Source organism: Nerophis lumbriciformis, linkage group LG18 (genome assembly GCF_033978685.3).
Source record: "Nerophis lumbriciformis linkage group LG18, RoL_Nlum_v2.1, whole genome shotgun sequence".
Classification (NCBI taxonomy): Eukaryota; Metazoa; Chordata; class Actinopteri; order Syngnathiformes; family Syngnathidae; genus Nerophis; species Nerophis lumbriciformis.
The window spans coordinates 21,070,243-21,095,699 of NC_084565.2; the positions used below are offsets into that span (position 1 = coordinate 21,070,243).

Consider the following 25,457-nt stretch of genomic DNA (forward strand, 5'->3'; position numbering starts at 1 on the left):
TGCCACAACAGAAGAAAAAAATAAAAGAGATGGACACTTTTACGGAGCGGAGAAGGCCCCCGACGCCTCGCCGGGGTCCGGGACCGAGGCCCCTTCCCCCGAGAGGGCCCCACCGGGAGCCGTAGCTGAGGCGATCCGCGAGAAGGGCCCGACGCACGTCCAGGGTCACTACCGCGCCCACCGCACCGACACCCCGCCTCGTCCGCCTTCGCCGCGGCCGGCGTCACGCGCAGCAGGTAAGCAGCTTACCTGCCCGCCACCCCCGTGGCCGGGGACTCGTAACAGGGGTCACTCCGCGCGCTCCGCCCGCGCAGCTTACCTGCCCGCCACCCCTGTTGCCGGGGGCGCGTAACAGGGGTCACTCCGCGCGCAGTGTGCTCACGAAAGGGGTGGGGCTCACCCTGGTTGATATAGACAGCAGCTAGGACGGTGGCCATGGAAGTTGGAACCCGCTAAGGAGTGTGTAACAACCCACCTGCCGAATCAACTAGCCCTGAAAATGGATGGCGCTGGAGCGTCGGGCCCATATACCCGGCCGTCGCCGGCAGCGAGACGCGCTTGGAGGTGCGCTCAGCGCGGCTCCCATATGATTGCGCACTGGTGTGCGTCTGGGTCGTGACAGCGTGGCACGCGAATGCTGCATTGGATCAGTCTCTTTTCTTTAACAGGCAAAAGCTTTATAACCTCACTAATGCCTTGCATCGTCTATATTAGATATATAACAACGGGCGGGTGCGGGCGGATGCGGTTCTGATCAAATGTTAGATCGGGTGGATTGCGGATGGTTGACGACTTTCTGATGCGGTTGCGGATGAAATAATTGCCTATCCGCGCATCTCTAACACTTTATTAACACTTTGCAATTGTTGTGTGACGACCGGGGCGCATGGTGATGCGGGGTTCGTTTTCCCAGGAATGCAGACGGGCGTTAGACACAGCGTGCAGGTAGGAAAAATGATTTATTTAAGAAATAAATTATACTGGAACAAACAAAAACGTGCTCATTAGTGATGGGTCCGGCAACACCGATGCATCGGCGCATGCGTCGAGCTCATAGAGCGAAACCCTGTGTTGGTGCGCGTACCGCTTTTAGAAAGTCACGTGACCGATCATGAGCTGTTTTGGTCACGTGACCGATACGCGAACTGTGTCGCACTCCCGCCTCCTCTGTGCCCTGTGAGCGGGTCTTTACTACAGCCGGAGAAATAATAACTAAGAAGAGACGACTGAAGTGAAATTTGGCCCGCGGGCCAGAGTTTGACACCCATGATGTACAGTTTAAGTTGTTCAACAGTCCGGGGGTCTCCGTTGTGGTATTTTAGGCTTCATAATGCGCCACACATTTTCAATGGGCGACAGGTCTGGACTACAGGCAGGCCAGTCAAGTACCTGCACTCTTTTACTACGAAGCCACGCTGTTGTAACACGTGGCTTGGCATTGTCATGCTGAAATAAGCAGGGGCGTCCATGATAACGTTGCTTGGATGGCAACATATGTTGCTCCAAAACCTGTATGCACCTTTCAGCATTAATGGCGCTTTCACAGATGTGTAAGTTACCCATGTCTTGGGTACTAATACACCCGCATACCATCACAGATGCTGGCTTTTCAACTTTGCGCCTATAACAATCCGGATGGTTCTGTTTCTCTTTGTTCCGGAGGACACGACGTCCACAGTTTCCAAAAACAATTTGAAATGTGGACTCGTTAGACCACAGAATACGTTTCCTCTTTGCATCAGTCCATCTTAGATGAGGTCGGGCCCAGCAAAGCCGGCGGCTTTTCTGGGTGTTGTTGAAGAATGGCTTTCTCTTTGCGTAGTAGAGTTTTAACTTGCACTTACAGATGTAGCGACGAACTGTAGTTACTGACCGTGGCTTTCTGAAGTGTTCCTGAGTCCATGTGGTGATATCCTTTACACACTGATGTCGCTTTTTGATGCAGTACAGCCTGAGGGATCGAAGGTCACGTGCTTACATGCAGTGATTTCTCCAGATTCTCTGAACCTTTTGATGATATTACGGACCCTGGATGGTGAAATCCCTAAATTCCTTGCAATAGCTGGTTGCGAAATGTTGTTCTTAAACAATTTCCTCACGCATTTGTTCACAAAGTGGTGACCCTCGCCCCATCCTTGTTTGTGAATGACTGAGCATTTCATGGAAGCTGCTTTTATACCCAATCATGGCACCCACCTGTTTCCAATTAGCCTGTTCACCTGTGGGATGTTCCAAATAAGTGTTTGATGAGCAAAGGGTTGGAATTGGGGGTTAAAACACCAAAAATTATTCCCGGGCGCGGCCACCGCTGCTGCTCACTGCTCCCCTCACCTCCCAGGGGGTGATCAAGGGTGATGGGTCAAATGCAGAGAATAATTTCGCCACACCTAGTGTGTGTGTGACAATCCTTGGCACTTTAACATGTACACAAACTGTTGCGTCACAGTCCACACTATGGTGAGTTCAAGAACCGCCATAATTAGTAGGACAGAATACTCTCATCAGTGAAGCATACACACAAACATATTAAACAGTGGGCTTTCTAACAATTGGTTAGGTTTGTGTCATGTTTGTCCTCAAACAAAAAACATACTAAAACAAAACATTTATTTTTCCCCCATCTTTTTCCATTTTCAACCCTTTTTTAAAAAGGTTCCAGGGAGCCACTCGGGCGGCGCTAAAGAGTTGCTGACCCCTGAGTTAGCTGAAAGCAGCCCAAGTTGGCAAACACATACGGTTTAAGAAAACAAAATCTAATCACATTTCCATGGTGCAAACCCAAACGGCTTCCCGTTTCATCAAAGTGAGCGTCCAACCGCGATGTTAACAAGGCCTCGATGGGACGTAGAAGAACAAGCGCGGCGTATTGTCAGTCGGGTCATAGGGCCGCCATGGGGATACTTTGCTTGCACTCTCACCTCCAATCAAGTCTGGAGAAAACGCTACGAGGCTCCTGAAATAACAAATACACCCGACCCTGAGGGGGGGGTTTATATATGAGAAAGTGTAGCCGTGTCGGTGCTCATGTAAAGTAGAGATTTACTGCGGTGGGTCAACAAAACGTCTCTGGTCTCCACTCAGGTGATGAACGGCCTCAGACTGATACAGAAGCCCACAGTCTGGTTCTGCTGAGTGTGGCAGCAGTGAAAGGGATCTACTTACCGAGAACCTATAATCTGTCTGGCAAGCAAAAAGTGTAGGTATGTGTGTGCGCGTGTGTGTGTGTGTGTGTGTGTGTGTGTGTGTGTGTGTGTGTGTGTGTGTGTGTGTGTGTGTGTGTGTGTGTGTCTTTTCTTGTATTTCTACCCTTCTTGAGACATCAATAAGGAAAAGTACCGTCCATATGAGGAGGTGTGAACAAGTTAGGACATAAATCATGGTCCCAATACGGGAAACCATTGCATCTAATAGAGAATGTCTCATTTGCACCCCCGGTGGTGAAAGCTATCAAAATTAGGGTGGTCCCAAAAAGGAGGGTTTTTTCTAATTGACTGTGTGTTGCTTTTTTAAAGTGCTCCCCCTCTGGCCAACATATGTAATAACTAGAGATGTCCGATAATATCGTCCGATAAATGCGTTAAAATGTAATATCGGAAATTATCGGTATCGTTTTTTTTATTATCGGAATCGGGGTTTTTTTTGTTGTTGTTTTTTTTTTTTTATTAAATCAACATAAAAAACACAAGATAAACTTACAATTAGTGCACCAACCCAAAAAACCTCCCTCCCCCATTTACACTCATTCACACAAAAAGGGTTGTTTCTTTCTGTTATTAATATTCTGGTTCCTACATTATATATCAATATATATCAATACAGTCTGCAAGGGATACAGTCCGTAAGCACACATGATTGTGCGTGCTGCTGGTCCACTAAGAGTACTAACCTTTAACAGTTTATTTTACTCATTTTCACTAATTACGAGTTTCTATGTAACTGTTTTTATTTTATTTTTTACTTTCTTTTTTTATTCAAGAAAATGTTTTTAATTTATTTATCTTATTTTATTTTTTTATTTATTTTTTTTAAAGTACCTTATCTTCACCATACCTGGTTGTCCAAATTAGGCATATCCATCCATCCATCCATTTTCTACCGCTTATTCCCTTCGGGGTCGCGACGGGCGCTGGAGCCTATCTCAGCTACAATCGGGCGGAAGGCGGGGTACACCCTGGACAAGTCGCCACCTCATCACAGGGCCAACACAGATAGACAACATTCACACTCACATTCACACACTTGGGCCAATTTAGTGTTGCCAATCAACCTATCCCCAGGTGCATGTCTTTGGAGGTGGGAGGAAGCCGGAGTACCCGGAGGGAACCCACGCAGTCACGGGGAGAACATGCAAACTCCACACAGAAAGATCCCGAGGCCGGGATTAAACTCACGACTACTCAGGACCTTCGTATTGTGAGGCAGACGCACTAACCCCTCTTCCACCGTGCTGCCCCCAAATTAGGCATAATAATGTGTTAATTCCACGACTGTATATATCGGTTGATATCGGTATCGGTAATTAAAGAGTTGGACAATATCGGAATATCGGATATCGGCAAAAAGCCATTATCGGACATCCCTAGTAATAACAAGTGTGTGTAAGAAATTAAAATGCACCCCCTTTGGCCAATTTTTTTTTTTTAAGTAAATAATTATGGCAACACTTTAGTATGGGGAACACATATTCACCTCCATGGAAACGCCCCCCTCTACCTCAAAGAACTACTCACCCCCAAATCCTCCACACGACACCTCCGCTCTGGACAGGCTAACCTCCTCCAACCTCCGAGGGCTACTAACAATGGGAGACCGGGATTTCTGCTCCGCCGCTCCCAGTCTATGGAACGCTCTCCCTGATCACCTGAGGGCACCACAGACTCTGGATGCTTTTAAAAAAGGCTTAAAAACCCTTCTTTTTTTTTTAAAAAAGCCTCTTTTTTTTTTAGATATATGCATACTAGTTCTAGCTATTAGGCTGTTCTAGTTTTTATTTTAATTATCTTTTTATTTTTATTTTTTTTAATACACTGTAGTACTTTGAGGTTGTTTACTCAATGTAAAGTGCTTTTTACAAATAAAATCTATTATCATTATTATTATTATTATTAATTAGTGGCTTATTAACAGGCTAATTAGTAACATATTGGCTCTTTAATAAGTACTTATTAATGCCTTATTCTGCATGGCCTTAATATACAACCAGTAAGCCATTAACTAAGAGTCTTGCCTCAATAACCTCAGAATTATTGCTTATTAGTAACCCTAACCCTTAAATGTTCCCCTAGTGTCCAAATAACTCTAAACTAAGTCTTTGTTACTATAATAAGCAACTAATTAATGATGAATATGTTCCCCATACTAAAGTGTTACCATAAATATGTATATAGAGACATACTGTAATAACTTGAAGTAAATAATGAAGATTAAAAAACAATTACAAACGATAAATAAAAAAAATTAACTAAAAGCTTCACTTTTTTATATTTGCATAGTTTGTATATATTATTAATGATGTAAATACAAATATTTATATATCTGGAAAGTGTGGTCCTAAAGAGGGAGGCATTTTTTTGGAGGTCTCAAGAAGGTAACAAATACAAGAACGCGTGTGTGTGTGTGTGTGTGTGTGTGTGTGTGTGTGTGTGTGTGTGTGTGTGTGTGTGTGTGTGTGTGTGTGTGTGTGTGTGTGTGTGTGTGTGTGTGTGGTATTTCTGAACACAGTTACAGCAGTGAAATGGACCAAATCGGGCCGTCTGCGTCTCCTCTTACAGTAATTGTCTTCAAATAGCGGTGATGTCATGCAAGCGGTGGCTGTGGGCAGTGGCGGTGGTGCGGTGGTGTTCAGTCAGGCTACACTGGCGAGCTAAACTATTGGACCAGGATAAAGAGGGGAAGTGGATATGATGGTTTAAAATCACACGCTTCCCGTCTCGCTGTGTCCACTCATGTCTTTCAGTGATGTTAGGCTCTCACACTTCCCGTTAAAAAGCGTCTTTTTCAACGCGTTTTGCCATCTTGCCATTCTGTGATATTGCCATATTTTTGCTGAAAGGATTTAGTAGAGAACATCGACGAAAAAGTTCGCAACTTTTGGTCGCTGATAAAAAAGCCTTGCCTGTACCGGAAGTAGCAGACGATATGCGCGTGACATCACAGGTTGTGGAGCTCCTCACATCCGCACATTGTTTACAATCATGGCCACCAGCAGCGAGAGCGATTCGGACTGAGAAAGCGACGATTTCCCCATTAATTTGAGCGAGGATGAAAGATTTGTGGATGAGGAAAGTGAGAGTGAAGGACTAGAGGGCAGTGGGAGCGATTCAGATAGGGAAGATGCTGTGAGGGGCGGGTGGGACCTGATATTCAGCTGGGAATGACTAAAACAGTAAATAAACACAAGACATATACAGGTAAAAGCCAGTAAATTAGAATATTTTGAAAAACTTGATTTATTTCAGTAATTGCATTCAAAAGGTGTAACTTGTACATTATATTTATTCATTGCACACAGACTGATGCATTCAAATGTTTATTTCATTTCATTTTGATGATTTGAAGTGGCAACAAATGAAAATCCAAAATTCCGTGTGTCACAAAATTAGAATATTACTTAAGGCTAATACAAAAAAGGGATTTTTAGAAATGTTGGCCAACTGAAAAGTATGAAAATGAAAAATATGAGCATGTACAATACTCAATATTTGGTTGGAGCTCCTTTTGCCTCAATTACTGCGTTAATGCGGCGTGGCATGGAGTCGATGAGTTTCTGGCACTGCTCAGGTGTTATGAGAGCCCAGGTTGCTCTGATAGTGGCCTTCAACTCTTCTGCGTTTTTGGGTCTGGCATTCTGCATCTTCCTTTTCACAATACCCCACAGATTTTCTATGGGGCTAAGGTCAGGGGAGTTGGCGGGCCAATTTAGAACAGAAATACCATGGTCCGTAAACCAGGCACGGGTAGATTTTGCGCTGTGTGCAGGCGCCAAGTCCTGTTGGAACTTGAAATCTCCATCTCCATAGAGCAGGTCAGCAGCAGGAAGCATGAAGTGCTCTAAAACTTGCTGGTAGACGGCTGCGTTGACCCTGGATCTCAGGAAACAGAGTGGACCGACACCAGCAGATGACATGGCACCCCAAACCATCAGTGATGGTTTGGGTTGGTTTGGTTTGCATTTCCTTTGGAAATCGAGGTCCCAGAGTCTGGAGGAAGACAGGAGAGGCACAGGATCCACGTTGCCTGAAGTCTAGTGTAAAGTTTCCACCATCAGTGATGGTTTGGGGTGCCATGTCATCTGCTGGTGTCGGTCCACTCTGTTTCCTGAGATCCAGGGTCAACGCAGCCGTCTACCAGCAAGTTTTAGAGCACTTCATGCTTCCTGCTGCTGACCTGCTCTATGGAGATGGAGATTTCAAGTTCCAACAAGACTTGGCGCCTGCACACAGTGCAAAATCTACCCGTGCCTGGTTTACGGACAATGGTATTTCTGTTCTAAATTGGCCCGCCAACTCCCCTGACCTTAGCCCCAAAGAAAATCTGTGGGGTATTGTGAAAAGGAAGATGCAGAATGCCAGACCCAAAAACGCAGAAGAGTTGAAGGCCACTATCAGAGCAACCTGGGCTCTCATAACACCTGGGCAGTCCCAGAAACTCATCGACTCCATGCCACGCCGCATTAACGCAGTAATTGAGGCAAAAGGAGCTCCAACCAAGTATTGAGTATTGTACATGCTCATATTTTTCATTTTCATACTTTTCAGTTGGCCAACATTTCTAAAAATCCCTTTTTTGTATTAGCCTTAAGTAATATTCTAATTTTGTGACACACGGAATTTTGGATTTTCATTTGTTGCCACTTCAAATCATCAAAATGAAATGAAATAAACATTTGAATGCATCAGTCTGTGTGCAATGAATAAATATAATGTACAAGTTACACCTTTTGAATGCAATTACTGAAATAAATCAAGTTTTTCAAAATATTCTAATTTACTGGCTTTTACCTGTATATACTCTATTAGCCACAACACAACCAGGCTTATATTTAATATGCCACAAATTAATCCCGCATAACAAACACCTCCCCCCTCCCGTCCATATAACCCGCCAATACAACTCAAACACCTGCACAACACACTCAATCCCACAGCCCAAAGCACCGTTCACCTCCCCAAAGTTCTTACAGCACATATATTTCCCCAAAGTCCCCAAAGTTACGTACGTGACATGCACATAGCGGCACGCACGTACGGGCAAGCGATCAAATGTTTGGAAGCCGCAGCTGCATGCGTACTCACGGTACCGCGTCTACGTATCCAACTCAAAGTCCTCCTGGTAAGAGTCTCTGTTGTCCCAGTTCTCCACAGGCCAATGGTAAAGCTTGACTGTCATCTTCCGGGAATGTAAACAATGAAACACCGGCTGTGTTACCCGGCACAACAGTCAGGGGGTGCATTCTACGGCAGGGGTGCGTTATCCGGCACAACACCTGCCGCAATACACCGCTTCCTTTGCTGTCTCCATTGTTCATTGAACAAATTGCAAAAGATTCACCAACACAGATGTCCAGAATACTGTGGAATTTTGCGATGAAAACAGACGACTTAATAGCTGGCCACCATGCTGTCCCAAAATGTCCTACAATCCGTGACGTCACGCGCAGGCGTCATCATACTGAGACGTTTTCAGCAGGATATTCCATCATTGATATATAAACTATCAGACTGCGTGGTCGGTAGTAGTGGGTGTCAGTAGGCCTTTAAATCATTTTTGAGTTTGTGTATAAAAAACCTTTGTTCCTGAAATAATCATTAAACTTGTTTTATGTGTAGGTGCACCTCAAATTCAAACTGCACTTTAATGTAATTGTATTGAATATATGCTACAGTATTTGAGTTCTAAAAAAAACGCCACAATCTGGGTCACCGCTTCTTGTTTGCCAAAACACTGCTGAGAAGCACCGATGTATACAAGTCATTCAAGAAAACAAATAATAATTTACCATTTGAAAGTGTTGTTTAGGAAATGTTCACTTGAAATAAAAGTCATCACTGATGCTTTGTTTACTGCAGAATGAAGTTTGTGATGACAAGCAAAATAACTTAGAAAGGGGAAAAAAGTTGTCTTTACTCACAGAAAATGTACCGAAAAAGAAGCAAAAACCTAAGGTACGGACTCTGGCGTGGATTACATGTACTGTTGCACCTCTAGTAAACACAATTATAGATATGAACAAAATGACAGTTGTCAGCTGTTAGCATATATTATCTCAATCAAACATGGTGGAAATGTCTGTTGCAAGATACTGCAATAGTAAACAGTAGTGTTGCAACAGTACTCACTATAATCCCACTTTAATAAAAAAAAAAAAATTGTGATTGAACTGGGTATACCACATGGCACACTGACAAAGCTGAACCTATTGTTACTATAACAATCTATAAGGTTAATATAGTTGGCTTCTTCTTCTCCCCCTCCATGTATCTGCTTTCTTTTGTATTTCAAGTTATCATTACATATTGTTGAATTTGAAACAATTGTATTGTTGATAATAGAGGTCATTATTGTTATTATTCATTATCAATAGTGCTATTTCTATTGGTATTTGTATTGCTCATTTGTAGTGTAATAATGCTCATTGTCATTTCTGTGTTATTAATATTTATTTAATTAACTGCTTCTTTGCTATCACTTTTACTATCATATTTGTACATATATTTGCTGTTGTGGTTGTTGTTGTTGTTATTGTTGTTGTTATCTCTGTCTAATCCCCCTCTTGTCCCCACAATTTCCCCCTCTGTCTTCCTTTTTTTCCTCTTTCCATCCCCTCCTGCTCCGGCCCGGCTGCACCAAATAATATTATAAATCCATTTAATAAAGTCAAATACAAATAAGGCAACAAGAGAAGTATCCCACACTTCTCTTTTGTAAAGTAAATTTGTACAGCAAATATGGGCATCTACATCAACTATATGATTTGCCTGAGTAGCTGGACAGGACAAAAAAATAAAATAAAATAAATATTGTGATTTTAATTGAGATCGGATGATACGAAAAAATTAATGGTGGTATTTTTATTTTTATTTTTTTTTGCCATACCGCCCAGCAATATTGTAGATGTTGTATAAGACGTATTGACGTAAGAACCAAACCTTGGAGATGGCGAGTGCACAGGCGTGTCCCCAAATCTCAATCAGCTGCTGTTGTCCAAACTTGTAATCTCTCAGGAGTTCCGCCTCGATGGCGCTGGCCTCGTCTTTACTAGAAAACGGACGAGAAGATGCAATAATGCGGTTACTCCAAGACATATCCTGCACATGATGTCAGAATAATTGAATCTAAATGATCACAAAACTTTGTGTTGACATGAGTTTCCAGCGAGAAGCAATTAGCTACCTGCTGCCACCTACTGATATGGAAGAGTATTACACGGTTACTCTGCCGAGCTCTATACAGTACAGACACACAACAACGGCACATTATTTACGGATTATAATTACTTGTGTGCAAAATATTTTCTTAACCCAATTAGGTGAAATTACATAATCTCCCACGGCACACCAGACGGTGCCGTGGGCACAGTGGTTGAAAAACACTGCATTAAGGTACGACGTCAATAGTGGTGACACAAAGTTTACTTACAGTATATAGCCCTAAATCACAAGTGTCTCAAAGGGCTGCAAAAGCCACAACGACATCCTCGGATCAGATCCCACATCAGGGCAAGGAAAAAACTCAACCCAATGGGATGACAATGAGAAACCTTGGAGGGGGACCACAGATAGTGAAGCATGTTTAGCTATTCCTCGTCCTGCAGGGATGATACTTGTAAGAAACGTACCGGTACTTTATTTGTCGCCATGGAGGCGAGGATTAGTGATTTAGATGTAGCTAAAACACTTCAGACTGCAGATGGACTTTAGGTGCTAAGGGTGAGGGCGTTTCAGTGTTATTACTTCACCTTTATCGTTAGTTTTTAAGCCAAAATGCGTCCGTTCTCCCTTTTCTGTCTACACACTGTGTCTGCTTGTAAGTACTCTGTGATTGTGCGCTGCCGAACATGCTCCTCTGCTCGTAAACCAGCAATGACACGACGTGACGACGAAGGTGGGGGGACCAGTACTTTTTAGAGGCGGTATAGTACCGAATATGATTCATTAGTATCGTGGTACTATACTAATACCGGTATACTGTACAACCCGATTTGGTTGTCAACTATTTGGAGATGTTAGTCTACCCCTAACATGCCTCTAGGACAGGGGTGGGCAAACATTTTAGCTCAGGGGTCACATTGGCTTTTTGAAATTTGACAAGACGGGCGGGGCGAGCACATGATGCATTTCAAAGAATATCATACCTGTTGGAACTAAGAGTAGGCTTCTCAAACATGGACTATTTTAAACGTAATACATCTATTTTCAACAATAGCATATAAGAGCATCAAAGAAACATACAAATGGTATTAACTAGGGATGTCCGATAATGGCTTTTGTTGTATATTGTAGCGTCCCGGAAGAGTTAGTGCTGCAAGGGGTTCTGGGTATTTGTTCTGTCGTGTTTATGTTGTGTTAAGGTGCGGATATTCTCCCGAAATGTGTTTGTCATTCTTGTTTGGTGTGGGTTCACAGTGTGGCACATATTTGTAACAGTGTTAAAGTTGTTTATACGGCCACCCTCAGTGTGACCTGTATGGCTGTTGACCAAGTGCATTCACTTGTGTGTGTGAAAAGCTGGGCCGCCACGCAAAGGCAGTGCTTTTAAGGTTTATTGGCGCTCTGTACTTCTCCCTACGTCCATGTACACAGCAGCGTTTTAAGAAGTCGTAAATTTTACTTTTTGAAACCGATACCGATAATTTTGAAACCGATACCGATAATTTCCGATATGACTTTTTTTTTTAAGCATTTATCGGCAGATAATATCGGCAGTCCGATATTATCGGACATCTCTAATTACCATAGTAACTAATTAGATTACCATTTTTTGGTGACAGCGTGATTGAAAATTATTATTATTATTATTTTTTTTTATTTTTTTTAATATGTGTATGATGTGTTTAGGTGCTCTTGTCTGATTTGTGTTTTGACATCACACGTATTGTGTAGACAGTTGTCTTTGTGTGGACGCCACTAAAGACAAAATACCTGCAGGATGAGCTCCTCTCACCCAGTATTATCGTGGCCTCGTACACTGAAACTCTACTGGCATCTGGCGGTTAATGTCGGTACTACAAAATCGTAAAACCAAAACAGTGGAAGATTTGTATGCTCCCACTTGGAGGTCTTAATTAATCCCTGTAGGGGTTGGAAGGGAGAGACACTTATTGGGCACTAAACTTGTCACCTGCCTGGAAATATATATATATATATATATATATATATATCCTCTGCTTTTTTTATGTAGCCAGTGTGTTTTTATCTTTATGTTAGCCTGGTTTTTATTGTTTGTATTCTCATTATTGTAATGTGTATAGTAGGTATGTAACAATATGAACATTTTCAATTCAATCCCCTTTATTTATATAACACTATTAACAACAAAACTGTCTCCAGTGCACATAAAAAAGAAACAATAAAAAGTAATTAAATTCCATCCATCCATCCATTTTCTACCGCTTGTCCATTTCGGGGTCGCGGGGGGTGCTGGAGCCTATCTCAGCTGCATTCGGGCGGAAGGCGGGGTACACCCTGGACAAGTCACCACCTCATCACAGGGCCAACACAAATTACAAGCATTTAAAATGAAACAAACAAACAAACAAAAAAATAATACTAATATAATACAATAATAAAATACATCAATAAAATAGAATAAGACAATAACAACAAATCAATATAATACAAAACCCAAAACCAGTGAAGTTGACACGTTGTGTAAATGGTAAATAAAAACAGAATACAATGATTTGCAAATCCTTTTCAACTTATATTCAATTGAATGGACTTCAAAGACAAGATATTTAATGTTCGAACTGAGAAATGTTTAGTTTGTGCAAATGTTAGCTCATTTGGAATTTGATGCTTGCAACATGTTTCAAAAAAGCTGGCACAAGTGGCAAAAAAGATTGAGAATGTTGAGGAAGGCTCATCAAACACTTATTTGGAACATCCCACAGGTGAGCAGGCTGATTGGGAACAGGTGGGCGCCATGATTGGGTATAAAAGCAGCTTCCATGAAATGCTCCGTCATTCACAAAAAAGGATGTGGCGAGGGTCACCACTTTGTCAACAAATGCGTGAGCAAATTGTTGAACAGTTTAAGAACAACATTTCTCAACCAACTATTGCAAGAAATTTAGGGATTTCACCATCTACTGTCTGTAATATCATCAAAAGTTTCAGAGAATCTGGAGAAATCACTACACGTAAGTGGCAATGGAAACTGTGGACATCGTTTCCTCCGGACCAAAGAGGAAAATAATCATCCGGACTGTTATAGGCAAAAAGTTGAGAAACCAGCATCTTTGATGGTATGGGGGTGTATTAGTGCCCAAGGCATGGGTAACTTACACATCTGTGAAGGCACCATTAATGCTGAAAGGTACATACAGGTTTTGGAGCAACAGATGTTGCCATCCAAGTAACTTCTTTTTCATGGACGCCCCTGCTTATTTCAGCAAGACCATACCAAGCCACGTGTTACAACAGTGTGGCTTTAAAGTAAAAGAGTGTGGGTACTAGACTGGCCTGCCTGTAGTCCAGACCTGTCTCCCATTGAAAATGTGTGAAGCCTAAAATACCACAACGGAGAACCCGGACTGTTGAACAACTTAAGCTGTACATCAAGCAAGAATGGGAAAGAATTCCACCTGAAAAGCTTCAAAAATTAGTCTCCTCAGTTCCCAAACGTTTACTGAGTGTTGTTAAAAGGAAAGGCCATGTAGTACAGTGGTAGAAATGCTCCTGTGACAGCTTTTTTGCAATGTGTTGCTGCCATTAAATTCTAAGTTACTGAGTATTTGCAAAAAAAAAAATAAGTTTATCAGTTCGAACATGAATATAGGTTGAAAAGGATTTGCAAATCATTGTATTCTGTTTTTATTTACCATTTACACAATGTGCAAACGTCACTGGTTTTGGGTTTTGTAGATTAAAACAATAAAAGACACAGAGGACCACAAGACTCGATTTAAAAGCCGGAGAATCAAAGTGGGTTTTAAGACGAGACTTAAAACATTCAACAGTGGGGGCCATTCTGACATGAGAGGGTAGAACATTCCACAATATTTGGATGAGGTCCCTGATGTACTTTGGGGGCCAGTCCATTCAAAGCGTTAAAAACAAACAGTAAAATTTTTAAATCAATTCTAAAACGAACAGGAAGCCGATGCAGAGAAGCGAGAATTGTGGTGATGTGCTCTCTTTTTTTTTGGTTCCCGTTAAAAGTCGTGCCGCATTTAAATTTTTTAGAAGATAGAAAAGATTTACCGTATTTTTCAGAGTATAAGTCGCACCGGAGTATAAATCGCACCTGCCGAAAATGCATAATAAAGAAGGAAAAAAACATATATAAGTCGCACTGGAGCCCAGCCAAACTATGAAAAAAACTGCGACTTATAGTCCGAAAAAACGGTAATTGAAAAACTTGATTAAACAACGACGTTGATATGTTTGTCAAATTTAAAAGCATGGTCTATAACAGGGGTGTCAAACTCCTTTTCATCGAGGGCCACATCGCAGTTATGGCTGTCCTCAGAGGGCCGCTTGTAATGGAGAGTAATATTCCCTTCATAATAATATTGCACAACTATATATATTTTTTACGTACTCTGTAAAAAAAAATCTGTAGACGCCATGGCAGCTCAGTCGGCAGAACCTTACCATGGATTAGATCGTTTTTTCTTTACAAAAGGCTACCGTGATTTTTGTACGGTAAACTTCTAGCGACAGAGTTAATCATGAACTCTATGGTGGTTGTTTTTGCGGTGTATTAGTTTAAATAGAAAAAAATGCTACCACTGTTTTTTTTTTATGATAAAATTCTGGCCACTGAGCAGCCTTTTTTTTTTGCTGTAAAATCTATTACCATTTTTACAATTTAATGAATAAATTGCTTTGAAATAATAAGTCAATCAGATATATTTCTTTTAATTTTTACAAAAAAAGTTTGATGTATGATAATATATTTGTGACATTCTTAGGAAACATGAAACTGATGGTATATTATTACCAGAGATAGTGATAGTCACACACACACTAGGTGTGGTTGAAATTACCCTCTGCATTTCACCCATCCCCTTGTTCCACCCCCTGGGATGTGAGCGGAGCAGTGAGCAGCAGCGGTGGCCGCGCTCGGGAATCATTTTGGTGATTTAACCCCCAATTTAACCCTTGATGCTGAGTGCCAAACAGGGAGGTAATGGGTCCCATTTTTATAGTCTTTGGTATGACTCGGCCGGGGTTTGAACTCACGACCTACCGATTTCAGGGCGGACACTAACCACAAGGCCACTGAGCAGGTCAAAATGAAACTACTTTCCAACCTAAATTCATACAAAAATAACGATACATTATTAACATTACCAACATTATTATTACAGATTCATACATAAATCAAGCAGATATTTCTTATTTTAAGAAAAAACATGTTTAATGTATAATAATAGTGTTTGTTTCATTATTAGATAGTTTTGAATCAAAATATATGCAATTGCATGCAATAAATGTTTTTTTTTTTCTGTCAAAATAGAAAGAAAGAATACATTTAGTAAGTACTTTATTGATGCATATTATTTCCAGGCTTTGGTGGGCCATATAAAATGATGTGGCGGGCCAGATCTGGCCCCCGGGCCTTGAGTTTGACACATGTGGTCTATAATGACTCCAAGGCTGGTGGCTGTGGAATGTACAGAGTTCTTAAGAAAGTCCAAGTCCAGCAGAGGATCACTGTTGCACAGCAGCACAACTTCAGTTATTTTGCTCATTTAGCTTTAAAAAAATGCTGTGCCAACCAGGCCTTGACGTCATTTAAGCACTCAAATAGGGATCCTAGGGGGGTACGATCATATATATATATATATATATATATATATATATATATATATATATTTGTCAGTCATTTGCATAAAAATGATAAAAGATGCCATGCTTTCTGAATATAGCACCAAGGGGAGTGATATAAAGTGCAAACAGGATGGGCCCAAGAACTGAGCCTTGGGGGACTCCACAGTCAAGGGGGGCGATGGATGAAGTTGAGTCCCCCCTGCTGCGTTGTGGTCGGATAGTAACGCGTGGATCGTTTCCCCAAGATGCAGACGGAAACTCCGGAGGCAAGGTGCAGGTTAAACAGTGATTTATTCCTCATAAATCAGTCCGGATACAAACAAACAGAACAAGCGTGCCGATAGCACGGGAAGCTAATGGAATAGCTAACACAGGAATCAAGAGGTAACGACGTAACTGTTGCATTTAGCAAATAAGACAGCCAGACTGAGTATGGCGAAAAACAGGAATCAATGCCCGGAAGCAGGTGAGCGCCCCGAACACTAAAGTTTAAGTTAAAGTACAAATGATTGTCACACACACACTAGGTGTGGTGAAATGTGTCCACTGCATTCGACCCGTCCCCTTGTTCACCCCCTGGGAGGTGAGGCGAGCAGTGAGCAGCAGTGGTGGCCGCGCCCGGGAATAATTTTTGGTGATTTAACCCCCAATTCCAACCACTGATGCTGAGTGCCAAGCAGGGAGGTAATGGGTGCCATTTTTATAGTCTTTGGTATGACTCGGCCGGGGTTTGAACTCACAACCTACCGATCTCAGGGCGGACACTCAAACCACCAGGCCACTGAGGCAGGTGAAACTAATCAGCACCCATGGTAACCAAAACACAAACCCAGGAGTGCTGAAAACAGAACTGAGGGAGTCAAACTAACTGAACAAAACATGATCCGGGCTACGAATTCTGACACCCCCAAGCTTACACAGAAACTTCTGTGAACCACTTCAGAGCAGTCCCCCTGACACCTACATAGTCTTCCAAACAAGATAAACGAATTGTGTGGTCAACTGTGTCAAAAGCAGCAGTCAGGTCAATAAAATGGCTGAACTGCCAGAATCAGCCATTAAAAACAAGTCATTAAAACCATTAAGAGTACAGACTCGGTGCTGTGGAAGGCTCTGTAACCTGACTGAAAAGTATCTCAAATGCCACTGTCATTTAAAAAATGCTGTATCTGCGTAAAAACGCCCTTCTCTAAAATCTTGGATACAAACGGGAGCTTAGAAATAGGCCCATAGTTGGACAAGACAGAAGGGTCAAGATTGGTCTTTTCTAACAAAGGTTCAAAAGGTAGATATTGAAAGGGTAAAAGAAAACACAATTTTGGGGGTCAATAATAGATGATAAAATGAACTGGAAATCTCATGCAAAGAATATACAACATAAAGTAGCAAGAAACACGTCAATAATGAATAAAGTAAAACATGTTCTAGATCACGATAGCATCAAGGCCATTCGAGGGAGTCAAATCGTAGATTAAGATGTTTTCTTCGAGCAGTCAAAACAATGACATTCCTGCTCCGTGTCCGTGCTGGCTCTCTCAAGTTCTATTTAATTCTTCCTTCTCAACAAGCTTTTCCATGATGAGATCCATTTTGCGATTCAAATCAGAAATCGCCACAGTCTGTGTTCCCACAGCCCAACCCAATCCTTCCATTGCGATGAACAACCATTGGGCCCCTTGAGTGGCTGCCATCGTCTTCCGAATTTGACGATACACCAGAGCAATGCCCAGCCCAATCAGCAGGTGCCCCACGATCACGGTTCCAAATAGGTAGATGTTTTCCACGTCCTCGATGGAAAGGACTGAGAGGCACATGATTCTCCGTTTATCCCAGGAGTCTCTCACGTACCCAGCAGCAATGGTTCCATCAGGGCAGTCAGCCTCCCCCGAACCTCTTTTCCTTGTCGAAAAGACTTTGTCAATTGCGTCGAGAGTCCAGCTGATCATATCCATGTTCGATGTTTAGATTTGAGGACAGCGCAAAGAATGAGGCTTCAAAAAAGTTCAGACAGGACAAGGACACGAAGAAAGCAAGCAGGGAAGGAGGGAGCGGAGAAAAATGTGACCGCCCTCACCAAGAGGCAAGACAGAAAATATAATACATTTAGAATATACAAACGTTTGTATACTAATATACAATATAATCATACTTGCCAACCCTCCCGGATTTTCCGGGAGACTCCCGAAATTCAGCGCCTCTCCCAAAAACCTCCCGGGACAAATTTTCTTCCGAAAATCTCCCGAAATTCAGGCGGAGCTGGAGGCCACACCCCCTCCAGCTCCATGCGGACCTGAGTGACGTGTCGACAGCCTGTTTTCACGTCCGCTTTCCCACAATATAAACAGCGTGCCTGCCCAATCACGTTATAACTGTAGAATGATCGAGGGCGAGTTCTTGGTTTCTTATGTGGGTTTATTTTTAGGCAGTTTCATTAACGTCCTCCCAGCGCGGTAACAACACACAACAACAGCAGTCACGTTTTCGTCTACCGTAAAGCAGTTTGTCTGCCGTAAACAGCAATGTTGTGACACTCTTAAACAGGACAATACTGCCATCTACTGTACATGCATATGTGACAATAACATCTAGGGCTTTTAGAGAGTGCAGTGCACAACTGCGCACACAACAAGGAGACGAAGCAGAATGCATCATCAGAGAGGGTGTTCAGCATGGTTAGAAAAATAGTGACAGAGAATAGAACAAGGATGGACAATGCAACCCTTAACTCAACAATGAGTAGATGAGTGTTATGTGTGTGTATATGTGTAAATAAATGAACACTGAAATTCAAGTATTTCTCTTATTTTTATATATATATATATATATATATATATATATATATATATATATATATATATATATATATATATATATATATATATATATGTGAAATACTTGACTTGGTGAATTCTAGCTGTAAATATACTCCTCCCCTCTTAACCTCGCCCCCAACCACGCCCACACCGACCACGCCCCCCACCTACCGAAATCGGAGGTCTCAAGGTTGGCAAGTATGAATATAATAATAAATAATTTAATAAATATAGATGTATAAATAATCAATTTTATAATCAAATCGTTGTGCCCGACTCGTAATCGAATGATGAGGTGCCCAAAGATTCCCACCTCTAATTTGAATGTTTAAATTAGCATTTTTGTTTGAAACAATTCACCCGCAAATCCGGCCCTCACACACTTTGTAAAAAAAAAAAACGAATGTGGACAAATGTATTTAGGACTGCTGATCTAGAAGAAGTAAAAGTCATTACAAGGTTTCTTTACGTGAACCTGACTGTTGCCCGAGGCAAACATATCTATAAGACACAAATGGTGGCATGGTGGGCCGGGGTGTCCAATTTTGGCTTTAGCCTGCCTGAGGCGCGCGGCGGTACAGCGAGCTTGTTCCGAACGGGCCACACATCCCCGCCGCGGGATATCCTCCTAACACACCCGCTGTTTGTCGGGGGCCTTTGAGTACTATTCTCGGGGGGATTCAATGCCAGACAACTCCGCTGCGAGGTTGACAGTGGAATCAGACTTCTCTGATTCTAGAACATTGTGGATTGTTTGTAAACCTTGAAAATAGTCTGTTGTTGCTGTTCTATAGAGCTTGCATGGAGGTGTGTAGTCCCACCCTGTGCCATCCGACTCCCCAGTGACAGTGATGCCTATGCTAATCCTGTTTGTGTTGCTTTTAGGCACAGCTGTGTCTGTCCTTGTGTGCAAGTGTGTGTGTGTGTGTGTGTGTGTGTGTGTAAGTGCAAGTTAGTGTATCCAAGTGGGGTTTCTGGCATTTACCTGAGCAGTGGAGCATCAGCAGCTGTCACCCACAGCTCACCTCAGGGATGTTTCCTGAGTCACTGAGACAAGTTGATCTTTGCAAAGATCACCTCAACCCCACAGGCTCCAATAAGACAAAGCCACACCTGGTGTGGACTTCGCTTCTATAAAGACAAAAATCGCACATTGGTGTTGCTGCTGTTAATTGAGTCACGCTGTGTGTCAGTACTGCAGCTGCATAAAATACCAAGATAATTAAAGCTGCAAGCAGCAATGGACGGGACCGACTTTGAGGGCTCATAAAATCCAAACCGGAGCAGTAATTAAAACTCTTTCATCAACTTTTAATCAGAAGGGTTCAATCTCTCTCCTGTGCTAATTTGAAGCTGACACGACAAACGCGCTCAGAGGAGATAATGTTTGAAAAAAGGTGACTGTTTTTACACAGTTTTTGTTTTGAAGGGGGAATTGCAAACTTCCTGTTGATTTTTGCTGGGGGTTGTCAGTGTATGAAATGTAGATCCAAGTGAGACCTACATAGAGGTTTTTGTTTCATGTCTCTACGACATTCCTGCTGGGAGTTACAGGCAGTTTTGTCTGTGTTTTGTTCCTTGAGTTTTGGGGTTTGGTTTTTTGATTAGATCACAATTTTCGCCAGTCCTGATGTGTGTGTCCAAGTTGGTGAGTTTTGAAGCATGTTAAGGGGGTCAAATTACAGCTCAAAGAGGCGGCGGTATAATAATAAAACGCTAGAAATACAATAGGGTCCTCTGTTCCAAAGGGACTCGGTCCCTAATGATGCTCACTTCTGATTGACACTGTCAGAGTATTAATTCATTTAAGAAAACATTTACCATTAGTTGCTTTTACAGTTCCATCGTTTCATGATGCCCACTCCACGGAAAATACACTATATTGCCAAAAGTATTTAGTCACCTGCCTTGACTCACTCCTATATGAACTTGAAGTGCCATCCCATTCCTAACCCATAGGGTTCAATATGATGTCGGTCCACCTTTTGCAGCTATTACAGCTTCAACTCTTCTGGGAAGGCTGTCCACAAAGTTACGGAGTGTGTTTATAGGAATTTTCCACCATTCTTCCAAAAGCGCATTGGTGAGGTCACGCACTGATGTTGGTCAAGAAGCTCTCAGTCTCCGTTCTAATTCATCCCAAAGGTGTTCTATTAGGTTCAGGTCAGGACTCTGTGCAGGCCAGTCAAGTTCATCCACACCAGACTCTGTCATCCATGTCTTTATGGACCTTGCTTTGTGCACTGGTGCACAGTCATGTTGGAAGAGGCCCGCTCCAAACTGTTCCCACAAGGTTGGGAGCATGGAATTGTTCGAAATGTTTTGGTATTCTGGAGCATTCAAAGTTCCTTTCACTGGAACTAAGGAGCCAAACCCAACTCCTAATAAAACAACCCCACACAATAATTCCTCCTCCACCAAATTTCACACTCGGCACAATGAAGTCCAAAATGTAGCGTTCTCCTGGCAACCTCCAAACCCAGACTTGTCCATCAGATTGCCAGATGGAAAAGCGTAATTAATCACTCCAGAGAAGGCGTCTCCACTGGGTTAGAGTCCAGTGGCGACGTGCTTTACATCACTGCATCCAACGCTTTGCATTGGACTTGGTGATGTATGGCTTAGATGCAGCTGCTCGGCCATGGAAACCCATTCCATGAAGCTCTCTGCGTATTGTACGTGGGCTAATTGGAAGGTCACATGAAGTTTGGCGCTCTGTAGGACAGAAAGTCGGCGACCTCGTTGCACTATGCTCTTCAGCATCCGCTGACCCCTCTCTGTCAGTTTACGTGGCCTACCACATCGTGGCTGAGTTGCTGTTGTTCCCAAACTCTTCCATTTTCTTATAGTAAAGCAGACAGTTGACTTTGGAATATTTAGGAGCGAGGAAATATCACGACTGGATATATGATAGTGTTGATAATCTTTATGGTCCTCCTGTCCCACTCCTTAATGAGGAACTGAACTTTTTGGGGAATATTGCCTATTGTTCACAATCCTTATGAGAGATAAGAACACGTGTGTTTGTTTTGTTGGCATTCTAATTTGCATTTAATCGACTCGTTGGGAGCAATGCATTCTGCCTCTAAATCGCTCTAAAACCGCATCAAAACCCGAAAACAATGCTTCATTTTTGTTCAGTAACCTGTGTAATTACCACGATATTGTTAGAGCAAACACTGAGACACTGTTTATTTAGCGTAGTAACACATCGCCTCGGGACAGCATGCTAAGACATTAGCCATAACGCAGCTACTGCGTCAGCAGCTGAATGGCTGTTGAGTTTGTAATGCACAACACAATGCAATAAGACACCAATCTGTACTGACTGAAAACATGAACAATCATATTACAGTATCAGTAAATTATTATCCCATATTTCATGTTGTGCTTGTACACAGCTGGCTCAAATGTGTATGTACTGTAGTTGTAGTAAAACGCATGATCAATAATATGTATCATGATTAGAGATGTCCGATAAATGCGTTAAAATGTAATATCGGAAATTATCGGTATTGGGGTTTTTTTTTTTTTTAAATCGGTATCGTTTTTTTTTTTGTTTTTTTTTTTTTATTAAATCAACATAAAAAACACAAGATACACTTACAATTAGTGCACCAACCCAAAAAAAACTCCCTCCCCACTCATTCACACTCATTCACACAAAAGGGTTGTTTCTTTCTGTTATAAATATTCTGGTTCCTACATTATATATCAATATATATCAATACAGTCTGCAAGGGATACAGTCCGTAAGCACACATGATTGTGTGTGCTGCTGGTCCACTAATAGTACTAACCTTTAACAGTTAATTTTACTCATGTTCATTAATTACTAGTTTCTATGTAACTGTTTTTATATTGTTTTACTTTCTTTTTTATTCAAGAAAATGTTTTTAATTTATTTATCTTATGAATTTTTTTAAAATAACCTTATCTTCACCATACCTGGTTGTCCAAATTAGGCATAATAATGTGTTAATTCCACGACTGCATATATCGGTTGAAATCGGTATCGGTTGATATCGGTATCAGTAATTAAAGAGTTGGACAATATCGGATATCGGCAAAAAGCCATTATCGGACATCCCTAATCATGATCAATAATATAGTGACTCACTCGATGGACAGTTGTCCGTCTGTTTGGCCGAGGACTTTTTTTTTCCAGTTGATTTTGGGTAAGCACGCCATTTATGTCGGCAAAGCTTGGCTCCAAGTTCCACATTTGCAACGACATGCTTCCGTCTGCCCTAGCCTTTCACCCACTCTTTGTGCTCACTCAGCTTCTATAACCAGTAGTTTCCTTATATTCAGCTTTAAGAGGATAAGGATGTAAATCCTACTTTGTCCAAAATTAATAATTTTAATAATAATAATTAGGGATGTCCGATAATGGCTTTTTGCCGATATCCGATATTCCGATATTGTCCAACTCTTTAATTACCGATACCGATATCAACCGATACCGATAACAGATATATGCAGTCGTGGAATTAACACATTATTATGCCTAATTTGGACAACCAGGTATGGTGAAGATAAGGTACTTTTTAAAAAAATTTATAAAATAAGATAAATAAATTAAAAACATTTTCTTGAATAAAAAAGAAAGTAAAACAATATAAAAACAGTTACATAGAAACTAGTAATTAATGAAAATGAGTCAAATTAACTGTTAAAGGTTAGTACTATTAGTGGACCAGCAGCACGCACAATCATGTGTGCTTACGGACTGTATCCCTTGCAGACTGTATTGATATATATTGATATATAATGTAGGAACCAGAATATTAATAACAGAAAGAAACAACCCTTTTATGTGAATGAGTGTGAATGAGTGTAAATGGGGGAGGGAGTTTTTTTGGGTTGGTGCACTAATTGTAAGTGTATCTTGTGTTTTTTATGTTGATTTAATTAAAAAAAATAAAAATTAAAAAAATTAAATGATACCGATAATTTAAAAAACGATACCGATAATTTCTGATATTACATTTTAACGCATTTATCGGCGGATAATATCGGCAGGCCGATATTATCGGACATCCCTAATAATAATGCATTTGATTTAAAACACACTTTACATTTGCGTACAAATCTCAAAGTGCTAAAAAACAGACAATTTAAATAATATAGTAAAAACTTTACAAAATAAGTAAAAAAAAAATGCGTAAAAGGCAGGTGATGCAAATCGACAGTCGGCCTTCCTGGACAAAAAATTCTTAAGGTGCTGTTTGAAGCACTCCACAGTTAGTGGGGCCCACAATTCCTCTGATAAAGCGTTCCAGAGGTGCGGAGCAGCCACTGAGAGAAGGCTTTGTCTCCCATGGAGACAGAGTCTTTGGTTGACAGAGACGGTGAGTGTTCGTGGACCGTAGGGATCTGGATGTGCTCTGTATGGTGGGGAGGTCTTTCAAGTATTGTGGAGCTTTTCCATGGATGCATTGGTGAATGAGAAGGCATAGTTCATATTCAATACAGAGATGTATCTGGAGCCAAAAGAGATTATGGAGAATCAGGTTTATGTGATCAAACTTAACGTGTCCTCGCCAGGACCCTGGCAGCACTTTTCTGAATGTGCTGAATCTTTAGAAGGTTTCTGCCCAGAATCCCGACATTGAACCCTTACAATAATCCAGCCTGTAGGCGTGAAGAAGCTTTGTAGCATCACATATGTAAAGAGAGGGGTGGAGTTTGGCAATGTTCCTCAGATGAAAGTAAGCAGTTTTGGATCGATGATGGACATGTGAATGAAAAGGGAGGTGGGGGTCAAACTTGACACCCAAGTTGGTAACACAGGAGGAGGGGGTAGTGGTATGGCCAGAGAAACAGATGCAATTCACAGAAGGGGAACGGAGTTGGTGGGGGGTGGCAATCAAGAGAGCTTCGTTTTTGGTGCTGTTTAGCTGGAGGAAGTTCTGTGACATCCACGCTTCTATCTACTCCAGGCAAGAAGTGAGAGCAGCAGAGGCGGAGGAAGAGGCCGGGTCCAGTCTCACATAAGGCTGAGTGTCATCGGCATAACTATGGAACAACACTCCATGCCTGGCGATGACGTGGTCCAGAGGGTCGGCCCAAGAACTGATCCTTGTGGAACTCAACAAGAGACCGTATGAGTCTTAGATTTAAAGCCAAGGCCACATACTCAGCTATATCAATGAGATAGGACCACAACCATCTCAGACCAGTGCCAGAAAAAACGATTATTGTATGAAGGAGAATTGAATATTCCATCCATCCATCCATCCATCCATTTTCTGCCTCATGTCCCTTTCGGGGTCGTGGGGGGTGCTGGTGCCTATCTCAGTTGCATTCGGGCGGTAAGCCGCCACCTCATCACAGGGCCAACACAGATAGACAGACAACATTCACACTCACATTCACACACTAGGGCCAATTTAGTGTTGCCAATCAGCCTATCCCCAGGTGCATGTCTTTGGAGGTGGGAGGAAGCCGAAGTACCCTGAGGGAACCCACGCAGTCACGGCGAGAACTTGCAAACTCCACACAGAAAGATCCCGAGCACAGGACCAAACCCAGGACGTATTGTGAGGCACACGTACTTACCCCTGTATTCGATTGCGTCAAATACGGCTGCGAGGTCCAGAAGCAGAAGTAATGTTGAGACCCTGACCAGGGCTGTCTCTGT

At 42.0% G+C, this 25,457-nt stretch overlaps 1 protein-coding gene across 2 annotated transcripts in view; it reads right to left on the minus strand.

Moving 5' to 3' along the window:
- The window catches only part of yjefn3 (YjeF N-terminal domain containing 3), a 121,484-nt gene that overhangs the window by 32,904 nt on the left and 63,123 nt on the right, over window positions 1-25,457 (minus strand). For both annotated transcript variants that reach the window (XM_061977815.1, XM_061977816.1), the window contains exon 3: window positions 10,149-10,257. In XM_061977815.1, coding sequence (XP_061833799.1) covers window positions 10,149-10,257 — 109 coding nt within the window. The remainder of the gene's footprint in view (window positions 1-10,148; window positions 10,258-25,457) is intronic.